This window comes from Hyperolius riggenbachi, chromosome 4, assembly GCF_040937935.1.
Source record: "Hyperolius riggenbachi isolate aHypRig1 chromosome 4, aHypRig1.pri, whole genome shotgun sequence".
In the NCBI taxonomy this organism is placed as follows: Eukaryota; Metazoa; Chordata; class Amphibia; order Anura; family Hyperoliidae; genus Hyperolius; species Hyperolius riggenbachi.
Genome location: NC_090649.1, coordinates 164,982,332 through 165,000,758, shown reverse-complemented (window position 1 = coordinate 165,000,758; position 18,427 = coordinate 164,982,332). Strand labels below are relative to the sequence as shown.

The following is an 18,427-nucleotide window of genomic DNA, read 5'->3' as shown; positions in this document are numbered from 1 at the left end:
ATGAATATATAAAAAGTCAGCGCAGGTCTATAGTAATACAGCTTTCATCATTTTTTGGTATACAGGATCTTCGAACAAAAGGGTAAAGAAGCAAGGCTTACCAGATTCCAACAACCCACATTATAAGGTTGTAAACGAGTTTGATAGGTGGTCCGCAGAGCTTTCAAATGGTGTCGTTTCACCAGCGATGTTGCACACTACAGATTCCTCCGGAATATAGTAGATATCCTGAGATCGCAGAGACTCACCAAAGGTGAGTCCAGTAGGATAGTGACATGAAAGAGATGTACGCCACATCTAAGTGTAAACCGTCTTTATTACATAACAAGTAAAACAATTAAAAACAAGGATAAAGGAAAACTCACATACGGGGCCCGTGCACTGGGAACCCCGAAAAAGTCACTATCCTACTGGACTCCCCTTTGGTGAGTCTCTGCGATCTCAGGATATCTACTATATTCCGGAGGAATCTGTAGTGTGCAACATCGCTGGTGAAACGACAGCATTTGAAAGTTCTGCGGACCACCTATCAAACTCGTTTACAACCTTATAATGTGGGTTGTTGGAATCTGGTAAGCCTTGCTTCTTTACCCTTTTGTTCGAAGATCCTGTATACCAAAAAATGATGAAAGCTGTATTACTATAGACCTGCGCTGACTTTTTATATATTCAAAACTGAAAGAAAACTGATTTTCAAAGTAAGTACCATGTTTTCCTGTGGCTCCTTTCACACTGAACACGTTTTAACTGAAATCTTCTTCCCAGTGCACTGCTATGGGAAAAAACGCGTACTAACGCATACTAACTGATTAAGTGTAAACGGGGCCTAAGGGAGGCAGATTCCTGAGTTTTCTCTTAGGTGATATTTTTACACCTTGTCATAAAATGCATTTTAAACCACAAGTATACAAGAAAATACAATAATTTTGATAGCACTTTTTCACAAACTTTTAAGTACTTTTCCAAATGTAAAATACAGTTCCGGAAAAGTTATTTTAAAGTGAAGATGAAAATTATCTCATAGAAGATAACTCAGGATAAAAGGGTGTGTGTGTGTGCGTGCGTGCGTGCGTGTAGGATGAATGGGGGTTGGGGGGGCACCAAAATCTGGTTACGCTCAGGGCGCTGTGAAACCTAAGGCCGGCCCTGGGGCTGTCCTGCACGGACAGTGCAGGATTGGTGGTGGAAATGCAGTGTATGCAACGTATACCAATAATCTGTGGTCTGCCAATCCACAACAGGGTGGTGTTATATGAGGAACCTGGTTATAATGGGTCAGCAATAATTAACTGTGCATGGAAGATGATGGCGCCATATAAATGATTAATAATATACTATGAATGCAAAATTACATTAATATATAATTGTAATGTGCTCAGATATTATCTGTGTACTATTAAGTTCAAGTTATTGTCTGGATATTCTGCAGTATTCAACTTATTAGTCCAGCTATAGAACCCATACCCCCTTATGTCAGTAAAGCTTTCAGCTGAAGTGGAACTTCAACCAAAATGTCCTCCCTGCTCCAATAAACAAGCTACACTACAATTGGTTCTAAGACATAGGGATATATTCAATAAAGTCCGGGAAGCAGGCAACACAAGTTAAATTTACAGTGTTTTACGAAAATTACCTAGCAACATATGTGTTGCAAATATAGCACAAATTACACAAATAACATATGTTCTCCACGACTAACACCTGATCCCACCATGGGATGTATTCACTAAGCCTTGGTAAATTTAAAATGTGTTGCCAGTATATAATAGTGTACTGTGCATTAAAATATGTACTGTACATAAAAGGTAGCCCACGTTTAGAATGACATGGTTGTCAGCCAAGCACACTCTGAAAGTCATCACACAAGATATGTAAAGAAATGGGCACATTTGACTTTGGTCAAGTGTACAAACCCCTCCCTGTGTTGGGAAGAGAGGGAGAGAAAGGAGGGGGGAAAATATCAGCAATGGATGAAAAAAAAAAATCCACTGCGGCCAGTCACTATTCCTCCCAGCAGGCAGCAGGTAGAGGGCAGATATTAGTGAAAAACAAAATAGTTGCCTCATAAGCAGACCAAATGGCAACAACTGCATATGTAGCTTATGAGGACCGTGGTGTTAAACCCCCCCCCCCCCCCCCCCCCTAGTGACCAGCCTATTTTTTATTATAATGGATACTGCAGCTTTAAGGCCAAGCTGCAGGGCCGCACAACTCAGCATACAAGTGATTCCCCCCCTTTTCTCCCCACCAACAGAGCTCTCTGTTGGTGGGGTCTGATCGCTCACCCATGTTTATTTTTTTATTACAAATATTTATATGTGTGTTTTTTTTAATAAATATCGCTTTTTTTTTTTTAAATGTTTGTCCCGTTCCCTCCCTCCCCCCCACCCGCCAGCCAATCAGCGTGATCGGCTGTCATAGGCTTCACCCTATGACAGCCGATAACTCCCCAGCTTCAGGAGGGGACAGCCGTGTCCCATGGCTGTCCCCAGTACATCGCTGCTATAGATCGCAGCGCTGTACGGGTACATTGATGGCGGTTTTGCCGTCTAACAGTCTCCCGAGCGGCAATCGGCAATCTGCATGCTTGTTCAGGGTCTATGGCTAAAAGTATTAGAGGCAGAGTGTCAGCAAAACAGCCAGGCAATATGCATTGTTTAAAAGGAAATAGGTAAGTTATGTCAGCTTCCATTACCATGTCAGTGCAGTTGTACTTTAAGTGTAAGCTAGAGTTAAGGTGCGTACACACATCCAACTTTACACATGATTGTCATTTAAACTGGTCGTTTCAAGGACTTGAAGTTCAAACAACAAGTGGTTCAAACATCCTGTACACACTGACCAACAAAGCAGCTGATATCCTAATTTACATGTCGTTTAACCAACTTGATAATGGACAATGGACTGGATAGAACAATGGACCAGATTAAATGACTGATCAATTGACTGTATGTTTGAACGTCTATTAGTTGGACAAACGACTAGAAGTCATTTGTACACACGTACGGACCTGAGAGTCGTTTGAACGACAGTTGGTCCAAATGATCCGCCAAGCGGATTGGGCAAACTGGATGTTATCAGTCGCTTGACTGCGCGTACACATGTCCAACTTGTCATTCAAACGACAAGTTGGGAGGAAAATCAGGATGTGTGTATGTACCTTTAAAGAGACTCTGTAACTTCATCCTTATTTCTTCTAACCTATAAGTTCCTATGCCCGTTCTAATGTGGTCTGGCTTACTGCAGCCTTTCCTACTTGCACAGTGACTGTATTATCTCTGTTATATGATCTAATCTTCTCTCCTCTGTCGGGCTGAGGCAGTCAGACTGGAATGTGCAGGGCTGCTTGTGATTGGATAGAAGCTATACACACCCTCTCCAGGTCCCCTGCAGGCTCTGTATGACTCACACACTCTGCTTATGTGAGCCTATCACAAGCTGGTTAGTTTGTTTGTAAACACTGCCTAAAACTGGCAATTACAAGCCAGGTTTGCAGCAGAGAGTGGCAGAAACAGCACAGAGGGGCCCAGGAGAACATAATGAAGAGAATGGTATGCTTTTTGTTGTAAGAATTTTAGAGTACAGATTCTCTTTAAGCTCATAAGCAAGCTTGGGGAAGGGAGGTGTGAAAGTATTTGGATAGGATATTTTAATATGGTCAACAATAGGTAATGTGTTAGTAGAGGGTTAGGCATCACTTAATCTTCTGGGGACCGCGCAGTGTAAATCCTTGTGGCTGCCTAACTGTGATGCAGCGTAGGATTTACGCCACCTTCCATTTCCCCTCAGTGATCAGGTGCCATCGGGATTAACTCCTGATCACGTGACCACTACGATCGCTGGCTGATCGTAATGATCACTGTTGGCAGCGGCGATCTGAGGGGAAGGAGAGGACAGGGACTCACATTTCTGACTTTCTCCCAGCAATCATCACTCCCCTCCGCTCTGGCCGGCATCCCTGCTCGCTCTGCCTTAAGTGTCAGGTCCCGACTTGCGGACGTCATCAAGCCGCAACCCGGAACTTAGTCGCAGTGTGAGCGAGGATGCCGGCCTGAGCGGAGGGGGCTAGAGCTGCTCATCGCTGGAGCCTGGGAGGTGAGCACAGGCTGCTGGCAATAAGGGGGACACCTGGCTACACTGGGGACACCATGCCTAGCTATCTATACTGGTGTTCTGGCTGCCTGACCCCCCAAATGCCCCCCCCCCCCACACACACATGTAAAATGGCCTGGTTCCCCAGAAGGTTAAAGAGTTTTGTACACAGTAGAGAGGAATGGCAACACATTTAAACCAAGCTGCACCTGACTTACTATCTGCATAGAGCTGCAAGGCCTCTTAAAGATATACATCTGCGTTTGTTACAGCTGAGACAGGAGCTACACACCTACCCTAATGGAGGAAGTTCACTTCCAAAATATTTTGCATGCTAAGGATTTCATACTAGACCATTCCACCACAATAAGGTCATCCTGGCGGAAGGGAGCCTAGCAAACAGCCATAAAAATGGAGGAAGGGATACTGCGTGGACCGTGCACAAACCTAACCTCTGTTTAAAATGACCCACAAAACAGACATTGCAAACATAGGTGTTGACCTGGGAGCAGCTAGCCATTTAAATGGAGGAAATGTAAAGGATCACTTAAAGACTACTGTCCTCTACAGTCCTTTTTTAAAGAGTGTTCTACCAGTTGATTTTCATAACTACCTAGCGGTCACCATGCAGCTGTTGAGTTTGTCAGCAGGAGCAGTCGGTCTCACAGTACAAGGAGCCAAACAGCTAGGATACAAGGGGACAGGTGAGGATGCAAGGACGGTGTAAACTGGGTCACTGGGAAGTTACTTTGAAGAGCACTAGAAAACTACAGCAAAGTATGAGGAGGACAGGAGTGATTCACCATGCAAATAGGGGCACTGTAACTTTGGCACACTAAATATGTTGCATGTGGCACCACCAACTATTGGCCACATCTACTGACATAACATACATTTCCAGGGAGAACACTGAAGGGTGATGGTTAGGTTTAAAGCACACCTGAAATAACATGTAACATAATGACATAAACATAGCTACATATAGTACTAGTCCTACTATGATATATTCTGAACTCAGTTTCTGTTGTCCAGTACAGCAAGTGTTAAGAAAAGTTGTTATCTATGCAAAAAGACAATGCACTTTCTATTGCAGAGCTGGGTGGGAGTGCCTGAAGACTGGGAGGAGGGAGGGCAATGCATACACAATCAGGCAGAGGAGAGTAAGGGTGGAAATTACATCAGGAATGGCTTCAAGATAGACACAGTTAAAATGGAGAATCCTAAAATGGATTTTCTCTTTTTTTACTATAGAAAAATCACTAAAATCAAAACGTGGACATGCAATACATATGTTATGTAAGTAGAGCAAGTATTTATCTACTTATATATGTGGGTTTTTTTCTGACTATGGCTGACAGCTCCTCTTTAACCATTTCCATACCAGCAGTCTCTGCCCCCTTAAAGCGGATCCGAGATGAAAAACTAACTACAACAAGTAGCTTGTCTATATATCTTATCTAAAGTTTAGATAATTTACAAGCAAATTTAGCTGCGAACAGCTTCAACAGTATATGATTATTTCTTCCTGTGATACAATGAGAGTGGCCATGTTATGTTTGTCACATTACACACAGGCAAGCTGATCTGCATCTCCAGTCCACAGCCTGTGAAAACTTAATTTCCCCTCTCCTCCTCCCCCCTGCCTCTGAAATATCTGGCTAGTAACACCTCCTCCTCCTCCTGCCCAGACTGAGCTCCCATAAGCCCTTGCTACATCTGTTTTATAGTGCCAAAGCACTGGAGAAGCTGGGGGCAATGCTTGTTTAGTTTATAAGGCATTAGAGTATTAAAAAAAAAAAAAAGTATTTGGCTTGAGGAATGCCCTATAAACTATATGAAAGGAACACAATTATGCAATGAGTGAAAGTTTCTCAGGTCCACTTTAAGGATCAGAGACTGCTAGTACGGTAAACTGCCCCTGACGCAATAATTCACCGCTCTCGCCATTCTGTGCCCATCACAGGTCTCTCTCTCTGCCATCCATATGACAGCAGAGCACTGTGCGCCGGTCAGGAGCCGCTTTCATTGGCTCCTGACTCTGTCAATCAATGTAAGCCAATTGGGTCCTTCGCCGCAGCTCCAGTCCTCTCCAGTGTCCTGCTGGCTACCTCCAAGGACTGCCAACCCCAATCGATCAGAGTCTTTTGTGCATGCAGGTGCAATTCACTGCAGATGACAAGGGCGCATACTTGCGTGGGGGCAGCGCACACCTGTGCATGCGTAGGAGGCAGTCCTTAGAGGCAGTCAGCAGGACACCAGAGAGGATCAGAGCTGCAGGGAAGGCCCCAAATGACGTCTAGGGCTGGAAGAAGCTATACTTAATATTTTGCCTCAAAGAATCCTTTAACTGTGGGGAAAGATCATGGGCATGAGTTAGGCAGCACAGCAAGTTTAGGCAAAAGGTCAAGATTAAGGCTGGTCAGGGAGTAGGGGGCCCTTCTCTTCAATAAGACCTCCAGCAGCTTACTAATACATATAGCTCCATTTTATTGAACGGCGATACATTTCCCTAAATGATACAAACTAAACAGTGGCTTAAAGAATTGCTTAAATGATTTACATCATGAGAACGCACAATGTAGGAGCAAACTATGAAAGCAAAGATCGCAATTAATATTAAGTGTCACTTTCCACAGATGACACATGACAAATGACACTTAAATAGTATAGATATTTACTGTATCACTGATGATTCAGCCTGCCAATGCTCTTGTGTTTCACATGATTACATCATATCAGGTATTACTCATACCCCATTTGATCATTTCAGTGTCTTATCCCTCTAAGAGGTTTTCCAGAATCAGAACATTATTGCATCATCCCTTCAGTGTAAAACAGTTTGAAAGGATCCACCTTTTGGTGTACATTAAATTGTCTAACTGCTTCACCTCTGCAAAAATAAAACAACAAACTGTATTGTTTTTGCAGCTGAAATGCACCTTTCACTGAGACTGCTGGAGGTTAACAACCATCTGAAATGTATACATGTTTGGAAAATGCAAGGCGGCTCCAAACAACTAACACTTCTGGGCACATTCTGAGCCGCCGTGAAAGACATGTCATGCCTCTTGTAAGCATAGAGAGGACAAGCACATGACTACAGTATAAGAAGTCACAGACAAATGTACGTAAAACACTTACAGGACAGCAGAGAATGACCATATGATAGGAAGGAACATGATGAGGATTACTGTCAGTGTATACTGCATGTCAGAAACTTTACAGACTGAAGGATTATTGTGTTAATTACAACTATTATTATATCCCTTTTTTAAAGGGAACCCGAAGCGAGTAAAATCATTAAAAAGAAACACATGACGTAGCTGCAAATGAATATTACATACTAACGTCACCATCAGCTCCTCTTAGTAACTCACCATTTTCTTCTTACAGTGATCCCTTCCAATTCTGACAAGATTTTGTCAGAACTGTAATATACCAGTTACTGTCAGTTATATATCAGCAGCTGTCAGTTACAACTGAATGTTCAAGGTAATGTCCATGTGGGTGATATTGCAGTGTAACGGTGTGCTGACCAGAAAGCTGTTATGGGGTAATGGCCATTTTTAAAATGAAGGATTGAGAATTCCATTGATCACAGTGGACAAATGGGATGCAGGAGAGGAGAAAAAGATTGAGGAGTAAACTACACAGGAGGTAAGTATGATGTGTGTATGCTTATTTTTACTTTTTATTTTCAGTTCAGGTTCTCTTTAAAGCAAAAGGTGTTTGCAACTACACAGCGTAGTGTAAGCAAGACAAAGTCACTAACTGATCATTACGGTGACAGTTCTTGGAATGTGTGCTATGCAGACATGCTATGCAGCTGTAGCCAAGCAATGTGTGCTGTTCTATGGAGTGGGGAGGAGGGATGACTAGCAGTGAATAAGCGTGTGGAATACTGTGGTGTTGAGGAGAAAAGAACAGCAGAGGCAGCAGAGCATCAAATAACATTGTGGGGCTGTTGTACACATGCTGGATCCTTGTTCAAAACAGCCCAAAATGATTGTCTCAGCCGAGGATTACATAGGGGGTGTACAAAGAACTCAGAGGTGCAACAAGACCATGTCCTATAACCCTTTCCAATCCTGTGTCTGACACTGGCATTTACCAGTATAGGTCCAATGTTGCATATAGCCTGACACGGGAAAACATTGCTGCTACTAGGGGCGCGGTTGCCACATAAACTCCAACAAAGCTCAGCCCCTACGGATTAAACTGTCAGACTAATGGTGCCAATACACGGTACAATAAAAACTTTTGATTTTCCTGTTTATTCAACCAAAACGATCAAATCAAATTAAATCCTTTTTTTTCGATCAAGAAAAATAAACGATTATCCCATTTTTTTTTTAGATAAAAATCCGATTGGACATGTTGGAAAAAAAATTATACTGGAAACATCTTTATATTTGATCTAACAGAATAATCTAACGAAATTATGTAATAAAAAAAAAAAATTAAAAAAATGTTACCATGTCTGGGCACTATAATTCTAACACTTCACCGCCGGTCTCACCCACAACCGCTGTGCCATGTAATTTAAATATTACGTGGACACATTTGGGAATGCTGCTAGGGCAGGTGTGTCAAACTCAAATACACAGTGGCCCAAAATTGTACACTGGGACCAAGTTGTGGGCCAACCTCAATGTCTACTGGCCACCTTCCTCCCATATAAAGTTCCCTGATGGACCCCCTCCCTCTCCCATACAGTTCCCTGATGTTTAGTGATTTCCCCCTCCCTCCCCCATATGGCTTGCCTGGTGTTCTAGGCTTCACATCCAATATAGCTTCCCTGGTGGTCTAGAGTGGGCCAAACATAATGCAAAGTTGGAAAACCACTTGATGGCCAAATTTAATGGCTCTTAGGGGTCAGATTTTGACATGTATGTGCTAGGGGCACTGTTTTCGGATCCAGAATGGCAGAGTCAGCCTATGTGGAGCAAAAGTGCTGGAGTAAGGCTGACACTTTGTTCCCCTTTGGTACCACACTGCACCTTGTCATACAGTAATTACACTGGCACACATGCAATGGGGAAGCGGGGAGCTACTGCTACAGTGCTTGAGCTAGTGCTGACTTGCCATCCTCGCTGATTCTGGGTCTTCTCCCCGGTCTGTCGTGAGGAGGTAGAGTCCTTCTAAAATCCCCATCATGCAGCACTTCGACAATCACCCACAATCCCCTGCCCAAGGTGTCACACACACACACACACACACACACACACACACACACACACACACACACACACACACACACACACACACACACACACACACACACACACACACACACGCCTCTTATTGCATGCCCTAAAATACAGTAGACATAAGATGTCTGTACAGCCATCTGGTCCTCTTGCAGAGACAGTCTACTCCATAAAGCTCCACTGAGATGTCATTGCATAGTTTCTTTTCACCAGAGGCTGCTATACAAAGCAGTGACACAACCAGTACACTATTTCAATGTGCTGTGCCTGTAAAACACTGAAGCCGCTTAGCAGATGTTTAGAATGGTGGATGGCTGTTTTTAATCTGTGAGATTTAAGGACCAGCAATATCAAGCTTGTTCAGCTGTTCTGTTTGTCTTCCATCCATGTTCGTGTAAACAAGCAGGTTCAGCTTCCTGCCAGTCCTACAATGGTTATGTCATCTGATTATATTACACTTCCACCAAGCTGAGCTGGATAATATTCCACTGCAATAATGTGATATGGTCAGTAAAGAATAGCACAAGCTCAACCATGCCAGAGGAAAATCAGTCACTGGAATCCATTATAGGATTATGAGGAAACAGACTTATAATGAAAACAAGATATGCTGAGCAGGTCTGCTGACATTAAACTATGACAAAATGATTCTCGGTTGCTATGGGACACTGGTGGGCTTCCCTGCAAGCACCCAGGCCTCTTCAGGGTGAAAGGTTAGGAGACCACCATAAAACCATATTGAACATTAGCAGCTGTGTACACCTATAAATGTCACCAACTTGCTTTCTGTTAAACCAAACAACAAATATTTGCACTGCCCTAACAGGAGCTCCCTTCTCCTTTGGGTAACCACTTTGTTAAGCAGTTAAAGACTTCATGCATATGCTGGGGAAAAACACTGCATAACATAGTTACAAACATTTACATTGCTAAAACCTAAGCAAAACTTGGAGTTTGTGCTTCTACAGATGTTTTTAACATGCTTCTAATTTAGGCACAATCTAAAAACATGCTAGTGTGATAAAAGGTCTGAACCATCACAACGACTGCATAGAGAACCGGAGCATAACAAGAGCAGTTTCCTAGAGCCACTGCATTCCCATTGTTGAATGAGTCTAGAAAAAGGCTAGGCTCACAGTGGGCCATTGCTGTGTGTTGTAACAACTACACTGTAACGCAGAACATCGTACAGCAATGCAAAAGCAATGCGATGTTTACAGTGCAGCCCTTGCGCTGTGGTCTGACCGAGTGCAGTATCCCAATGCAATGCATGCAGTATGTTTACCGCCTAACTCCTGCATTAACAGTACAGCAAAGCATACTTTTTATTGACTGTATGAGCCATAAGACATAATGTTATGTATGTGACATAATGAGACAAGTCCACAAATTCCAGGTTAAACAGTTGACTTTTCAGTCTGGATTTGAATAACTCCAGGGATGGGGCTGTCTTTACTGGGTGTGGTATGGCATTCCAAAGGGTAGTGGCAGCATGGCAAAGCTCTGGCTCCAAAGGTTTAGAAGAACACTCTGGGAGTGACCAAGCTTATGGATCCTGTTGATCTGAGGTTGTGAGAGGTGTGGTGCCGTTTCTGCAGGTCCTTCATTTATCCAAGGCCCAAATTGAGTAGGGATTTGAATGTCAATAGTCCAATCTTGATTCTTGACATGTATTCTCCATTTTACAGGTAGCCAATGCAGTGAGCGCCGAATCAGTGTAATGTGACAGCGGTGGGACTGGTTTGTTAGGTGTGCAATCCTTTTCTTGCATTTGATTTACAATAAACTACAGTTCCAAGCTCCAGAGATAGAGAATGACATGAGAGATAATGTGAAATGTTGAATTGGTCTTCAATTACTAATTTCTACATGTGTAAAAGTAATTACCGTAAAAGCTATTTTGTAAACATTAGAAAAGGTATGTTTTCTGAATATGATGATTGTAACCAGTGCCTCACAAGTGTTTATATGAATTCAGAAAAAAAGATGAGAAAAGCCCATCCACTGAATGCCCACAGAGTGACAGAATATCTGGGGTGAAGAACAGGCTGTCACTGCTCAGCACTGCTGTGCCACAATGGGTTCACATTCAGTGACACAATATCATGACATATATAACACGTTATATGTAAGGCGCTCGCTTCTAACACCTTTAGATTTCTGCTTTCCCGTTCCGTTCTTGTTACAGGGAACGCAATGCCCACCGCAAACATAGCCCAAAGTAATGTTTCTATTCCGTAGGTGAAGTTACATAATGATCTATTATATCACAACGGGATCCAGAGGAAACACATTCTCACTACATTTGTCAGCTGTAACTGTGCAGCAGTGACATTTTTGCTGCTGACTGTCATGGAGGAACAGAGGCACAAACCATATTAGAAGAGGACTGTCTGAAAACTGAAGGTATTTCCCAGTTATCATCTCCGACAAATGAGTAATACAAAACCCTAATGCCTTACTTCAAGACAATGGGAGGAGACATGCAAATCATTCCTTTATGCCTATGTAGGCCAGATGTGCATCAAGAGCTACTGGTTTAATGCACCCCATTCAAATGCTCACTGTAACCCAAAAATATATATATAAAAAAAAAAAAGTCTTTATCTGAAACGGGGTTCAGGCAATAAACACACAAGTTAATAAACTATAAGTATCTGGATTGACACTGCCACTAAAAAGCAGTCACATTTGTTCAGGTCACTCTGACCTACTTCTGAAGTCACAGTTGAAAAACTTCTCACTTCCAATTATGTAGTTTTGTTGCACACTGAAAGCCCTTCAGCACTCCCAAAGAGCCTGCCAAATACTATTTTGACAAAAGTGCTTATACTATGCCATTGACCAAGAGCAGTTCCTAACTCCTCAGATGCATTCCCTAGGCTTTGTTTGCACCGTTGACAGCTAGGCTTTTGAGCAAATGCCCGGAAAACGACATATATCTGTTTTCCAAGCATTTGTCATTGGTTATGAGGCAGCTAAACCAGTCTCTATACCACTTAAAGAGAACCTGAAGTGAGAGGTATACGGAGGATGTCATATTTATTTCCTTTTAAACAAAACCAGTTACCCGGCTGTTCTGATGATTTTTCTGGTCAGTAGTGTCTGAATCACACACCTGAAACAAGCATTCAGCTAATCTTGTCAGAAACATCTAATCTGCATGCTTACTCAGGGTCTATGGCTACTGGCATTGTTTAAAAGGAAATAAATATGGCAGCCTCCATATACCCCTCACTTTAGGTTCCCTATAAAGGCTTCCTCTGAAGTACATTTGAATAGCTTAACCCCACCCCATAAGTCTTGCTTGAGCACGCATATGCAGTTATCCACAGCAGCCACAACCTGAATACTGCAGGTTGCATTTTGTAACGGCTCTGAGCTGTCCATAATCAATTGGACAGGGGGCTGATCTCTTATAGTACTGGGCCTAGGGGTGTAACTATAGGGGCACAGTGCCTACAACTGCAGGGGGCCCCAGAGGTTAGGGAAGGCCCAAACTACTAACCTTCCTTTTCTCTGATACTCCAGATCAGATGTTTTTGTGGCTATACATTTTATGGGTGTGAAGATCCTGATGGCCACACTTGTTATATGATCCTTAGAAGATGAATCCCTAGTCTGTGAGGGTCACCAAGGGGTGGCAAGGGAAGGTACATGCACATTAAAGGGGACTCATCAAAGTTTTGCATGGGGCTCCGTGATTTGTAGTTACGCCCCTGACTGGGCCATACTTGGCCTGTGTACAGGTATGGCTGGCTTAGAGGACCCCCGAGGCAAAAATAAATGAATTTAATAAATGACTGTATCTATCTTCCTTCTCCTAAAAAGGACATTTTAAGATATTCCACAGTTTTATTTTATGTTTAATTCTACTTTTTAAGTTTTCACTGTTTTATTGTTTTTGCTGAATGACACATTCATTGAAGTATGCCAGAGCTAGAATCTATAAAGTATTCACCCTTTTTATCTCTTCCCTGCTCTCAGAAGCCATTTTCTGCTAGGAAAGTGTTTTATAGTTGGAATTTCTTATCAGTGAGGGTCACACTGTAGTCACTTACTGTCTGAGTCAGGCCTTAGTCAGCCATTTAGATACTTGATATTTAACTCTTTCAGGCAGAGAAAAAAAAAAGGAACACAGCATAGTTATTTGTGTGCTAGGCACTGTACATACACATATCTCATCATGTCACCTCGGGAATTCTTTAAGCGTACAACACCTTTTCCATAAATCAGTACATGGTACTTGCGTTTACTCTTCTACAGATACAAGAGAGAAGAAACAGGCACCCCTTCACTACAGGGGAATACAATAGCGTTCAGATGAAAATATCCCACATGCTGATTGCAAAGGACAAGAATTACAGCAAATGTAAAGGTCTGTACACCCCCCATCGCATACCTCAGATAGCTGGATAATATCCTCTGAGGTACATTATACTTCCAGCAGAGCATGAAGTTCCCCAATCGTGGCCCCTTGCTGGCCATGGGCCCGGGACTTTCCCTTATACCTCCCCTCCCCCCCCCCCCAAGTGTTATTTTGTTTTATTTCGCTTTGGTTGTTCTACCCTCAAAGCATCAGGCAACTTTATACTCCAGGCTGATGAGAATTTGTTATATCACATGTTGTTGCCCCACTGTTAACAATAATTGTTCTCTCTGTGCAATGTGATTTACCTTCTTGTTAAAAATTTCTTAAAAAAACTTCAATAAATATTTTGAAACAAAAAAAATGTAAAGGTCTGTACAGAACTCTAAAGCTGGCCACTAATCATACAACCTTGATTGTGCAATCCTGTCCAATTTTACGACATTAATATAGTATGAGGGTCTATATAAAGTATCCGTTTGGAAATTATATTCATTCAGTTTACCTTTATTTTACATAGATATGGTAAAATTGGACAAAATTGTTCAATTAAGATTGTATAGTCAGTGGGCACCTTCAGTTTTTGTTATGGGTGGGTGTAATGATCTACCTGAAAATTATCACTTGAATGGGTGGTCTTCTTATATCGCACTGGGTACATTGACATATGATTTTAGTCACTATTTTTAATTCCTTGAACAAACAGTTCTTATTATGGAGGGAAGCTGAAAAGCAGACAATGGCTACATGGAATGTTCTCTATATATCAGAGCTCTAAAGTCATGGGGGACTTGGAACTCACCTGAATAATGGGGTTATCCAATTTATATGGCAGACACAGGAGCACAGACAGCGTTGCACTAAACTTTGTTTTGGGTCATTTGCCTGTCAAACCACATAAAGAACCACCCTTCAAAGAGTGTGAGGAAAGACCTTAGGTTTCTAAATGGGGTCTTAAATGGTTATACTTTACTTGAACTGTAGGATCTGTCCCAAGAGATATGTTCTATTTTATATCAAGGTTGTAGGTTAATAAAATCACACTATACCTTTTTTTTTGCAGAATCCACAGAGGACGTCCTGCCCGTCCTCCGCTCTGTTCCGCCATCAATGCACGTCTTATTGTTCCCCTACGGCTCGGCCCGACCCCACCGAACGGGTCGCATGGATGCCACCTCTAATATGGCCGCCGCCTTGCTCCGCGGCTGCGCAGTACGCTATGTCGCTAGCGCGACTGCGCAGCCTGTGTGCGCCCGCCCGACGTACGCTTGGGGAGCATGCCGGGACCTAGTACGCGGCGGGAGGCGGGCAATAGGCTGCGCAGTCGCGCTAGCGTCAAAGCGTACTGCGCAGCCGCGGAGCAAGGCGGCGGCCATATTAGAGGTGGCATCCATGCGACCCGTTCGGTGGGGTCGGGCCGAGCCGTAGGGGAACAATAAGACGTGCATTGATGGCGGAACAGAGCGGAGGACGGGCAGGACGTCCTCCGTGGATTCTGCAAAAAAAAGGTATAGTGTGATTTTATTAATTTTGGCCTCGGAAGTCCTTTAACGCGCCTATTTAAAAGAGGTTCATGTCATTTTTGGGCCCCTAACATTAACCTCTAACCATATAGTATAACACTAACCCTCCTATAACTATGCCTAACACTAAGCTCTAACCTTTTCACCTAACACTAACCCTTTAATAACTAAACATAAAACTCTAACCTCTTAAACCGAGCGCTGCAGCTGATAATGCTCTGTTGCAGCAGATAACAGTACTCCGCTATATGTATAGCTGATTACCTTACTCTGGAGTTCACCTACATAATAGACAAATCCTGGTGTCAATATCTAGAGTTCGGCTGTGTAATAGCCAGCCCTGTGCACCCCCACTGCTTGCTGCATTAGTAGCTGGAGTTCGGCTACATAATACCCGAACTCCAGCACCCAATGTAATTACTTGATGCACCATAGCTGCTCTGCCCCTAGCTACTATAAACCCAGATAGCATAAAACATTGGGAAGGTACCTTGCAAGCACCCCAGAAAGGGGGTGAGGGTAATACAATGAGGAGGGTTTATTTATCTTGACTGAAGAACGGTGCCCACCATCCTCTCCAATACCTTCTCAGGTGCAAAACTGATCAGGAGCCCAAGCATCAACATACTTGAATTTGCAACTGAGGTTTCCATTGGTCCAATCATGTAGACCAATGGAATCTTTATTGGCAAATTCAAATAGGTCAGAGTGGAAAACCTGTATTATTGGTTAAAACTTACTTGAATTTGCTGTTAAGGATTCCCATTGATCCAGAAGAATTGACCAATTAGGAAGCCTCAGCAACACATTTAATTATACTGATGTCAGGGTTCTAGGTCCAGTTTGTTGCGAGGAAGAGACAGAAGCAGCATTCTGAAGTGAAGATAGAAGAAATGCAGAAGAAAATATTTGTGTAAAATAAATGTGAATGACGGTGCCAGATGTTAAAAACTTTATACCTGTGTGGTTTACTACACAATTTTTTCAGTATTTGTACTTTTTTTTGTTTATACTGTAAGCCTTTTTTAAAATAGGTTTTCATTTAGAAATGACTGCTTTTACATATTTTATCTTTACCTGAGTGGGGATGGCTATTCAGTCTTTTTCTCCTTTCAGTGTTAAGGTGTGGACATAGAATATGCATGTATGCTACGCACTAGGGCCAGAGGTACACACAGCCATGCTTGTAAAGAACCCCACAGACGCACTGCCCATCATAGAAAATGCACTTCTGGAAGGCAAATGCAGGAGGACTGGCTAGGCTGGGAGGCTACATCTGTTATTATGGCAACAAGGCAGGTAACTGTATTTATATGGCACAAGGATGTCTACTGGGGCTTTATATTCTTATATAAAAGACAGTTCAAGCGTTGCAGTAAATAGCAAGCAGACTAAGGGCTGGTACACACCATGCAATTCCCAGTCAGATTGATGGGTTAAATCGATAACCTCCAAACGGTCCAAACAGTTCCAGATCGATAACAAGATTGAGTTTCTGATCACAACTGCACAAAATCGATCCCGTTACTGATCGGGAGCTGATTGGACCAATCAGAAACTATCAATTCAACCTGTCGATCAGACAGGACATTGTACAGTGTGTACCAGCCTTAACAAATGCAACTAACAGAGATATATACATACATGGTGAAGGACAGTGAATGAGTGATACATTTGAGACAATGTATGTGTGTGTTTCTGTGTATAACATCTGCATGTCGTGGTTTATAGATTGGTGTACATGGCAAGGCTATGTACTCTGCAAAGTGCTGTGGAAGATGTTAGCACAATATTAATACTAAATATGTAAAAAATGCCAACACACACACACACACACACACACACACACACACACACACACACACACACACACACACACACACACACGCAACTGCATGCCAACTTGTTGGGGTTTAAATATTACTGTTCCAAAAGTCTTATTGTACATTCTAAATGAATTACATAACTAACATATAAATAGCAGCACATTGTGCACTGAACACCAAACAAGATATGAAAGTCTAGACAGTCATGATAACAGACTGCATAATGTGTTGATACAGTGTAAAGCAAGTTTAGCAGAGTGCCAATACAGGCTTAAAAGGCAATTCTTACTATTATAAAGCTTTCCTCCATTTATTGCTATTGCGGTCTGTGCAATAGCCCACCACACACCCAGCAGAAACATTACAGCTGATTTCACATTCAGCCCTGAATTCTGCTGAAATAAAAACAGCATTATAGCATGTTTCACACGTTGCAATGAATTGAGAATACACATCGGTAAGCAGACTACACACTACATCCATGTTATGTTGCAGGCAGCATTACTACACATGCATCAGTCACACAGCACAGGCCTTGCATCTCTATAGATAGACATACAAGATGATACAAGCATCCTTACCTGATACACACAATTTTCCTGGTGTACCATCTCAGAGCATCATAGAGAAAGGAGAGAGCATGAACCAGATCACAGACACAGCAGAGGGGAGAAATAAACCTGGGATTACAGCATGTGAAGAGAGGGGGCTGTATAAATACGCCCTATAGGGTGAGAGGCTTTCTGCAGATTAAAATGGATGCTGCTTCTGCTGTTTCAACCTGCGCAATAGCACTGCTCTCTTCTCAGAAAGCAGTGAGAGCTGGTCTCCTCAGGGAGTGGGGCGATGAGCCTTAATAACAACATGTAGTTGGGACGGAGATGGGGGGGAGGGAGGACTAGCTCATCACAAACACAATTGGCCAATTATAGGAAGGATACAAAGAAAGGGCTGAGGCTGGTGTGACCTTCTGAGGCTTAGGAAGGCTGCTAACTGATGTGGAAAATTTCTCCTCATTAAAATAGAAAAAACAATAAAATAAAGAAAAAATATATGGGGGGAACTAACAGCTTACTATAGCCTATTTTCAGGAAAGGTTTCTGGGCTGGGTTCACTGTCCATGAGCTTTATCAGTCAGAGATAAAACAATCTATTTTATTCTCTGCAGCATCTTGGGATGCCAGGTATAAATGAACTAGGGATAGACTATTGTAGTCATGGAAGTGAAAAGGAAGACATCAATTTGGCATCAATGAAGCAGCAAGCTACATATTCGACCAAGTTTATACAATATGGAAACATTGTGTAGTAACAGTGCAAAGTGCTACACCTACAATATGGAAACATTGTGTAGTAACAGTGCAAAGTGCTACACCTACTACAACATGGAAACATTGTGTAGTAACA

At 42.5% G+C, this 18,427-nt stretch overlaps 1 protein-coding gene across 5 annotated transcripts in view; it reads right to left on the bottom strand.

Annotated features, from left to right (window-relative positions):
* The window catches only part of SCHIP1 (schwannomin interacting protein 1), a 538,791-nt gene that overhangs the window by 43,903 nt on the left and 476,461 nt on the right, over positions 1–18,427 (bottom strand). Inside the window, exon 1 of one of the 5 annotated variants that reach the window (XM_068280926.1) lies at positions 17,602–17,876. The exons of the other annotated variants lie outside the window; for them this stretch is intronic. Coding sequence (XP_068137027.1) covers positions 17,602–17,631 — 30 coding nt within the window. The 5' untranslated portion in view covers positions 17,632–17,876. Of the gene's footprint in view, positions 1–17,601; positions 17,877–18,427 lie in introns of those variants that run through there. 5 annotated transcript variants of the gene reach the window in all.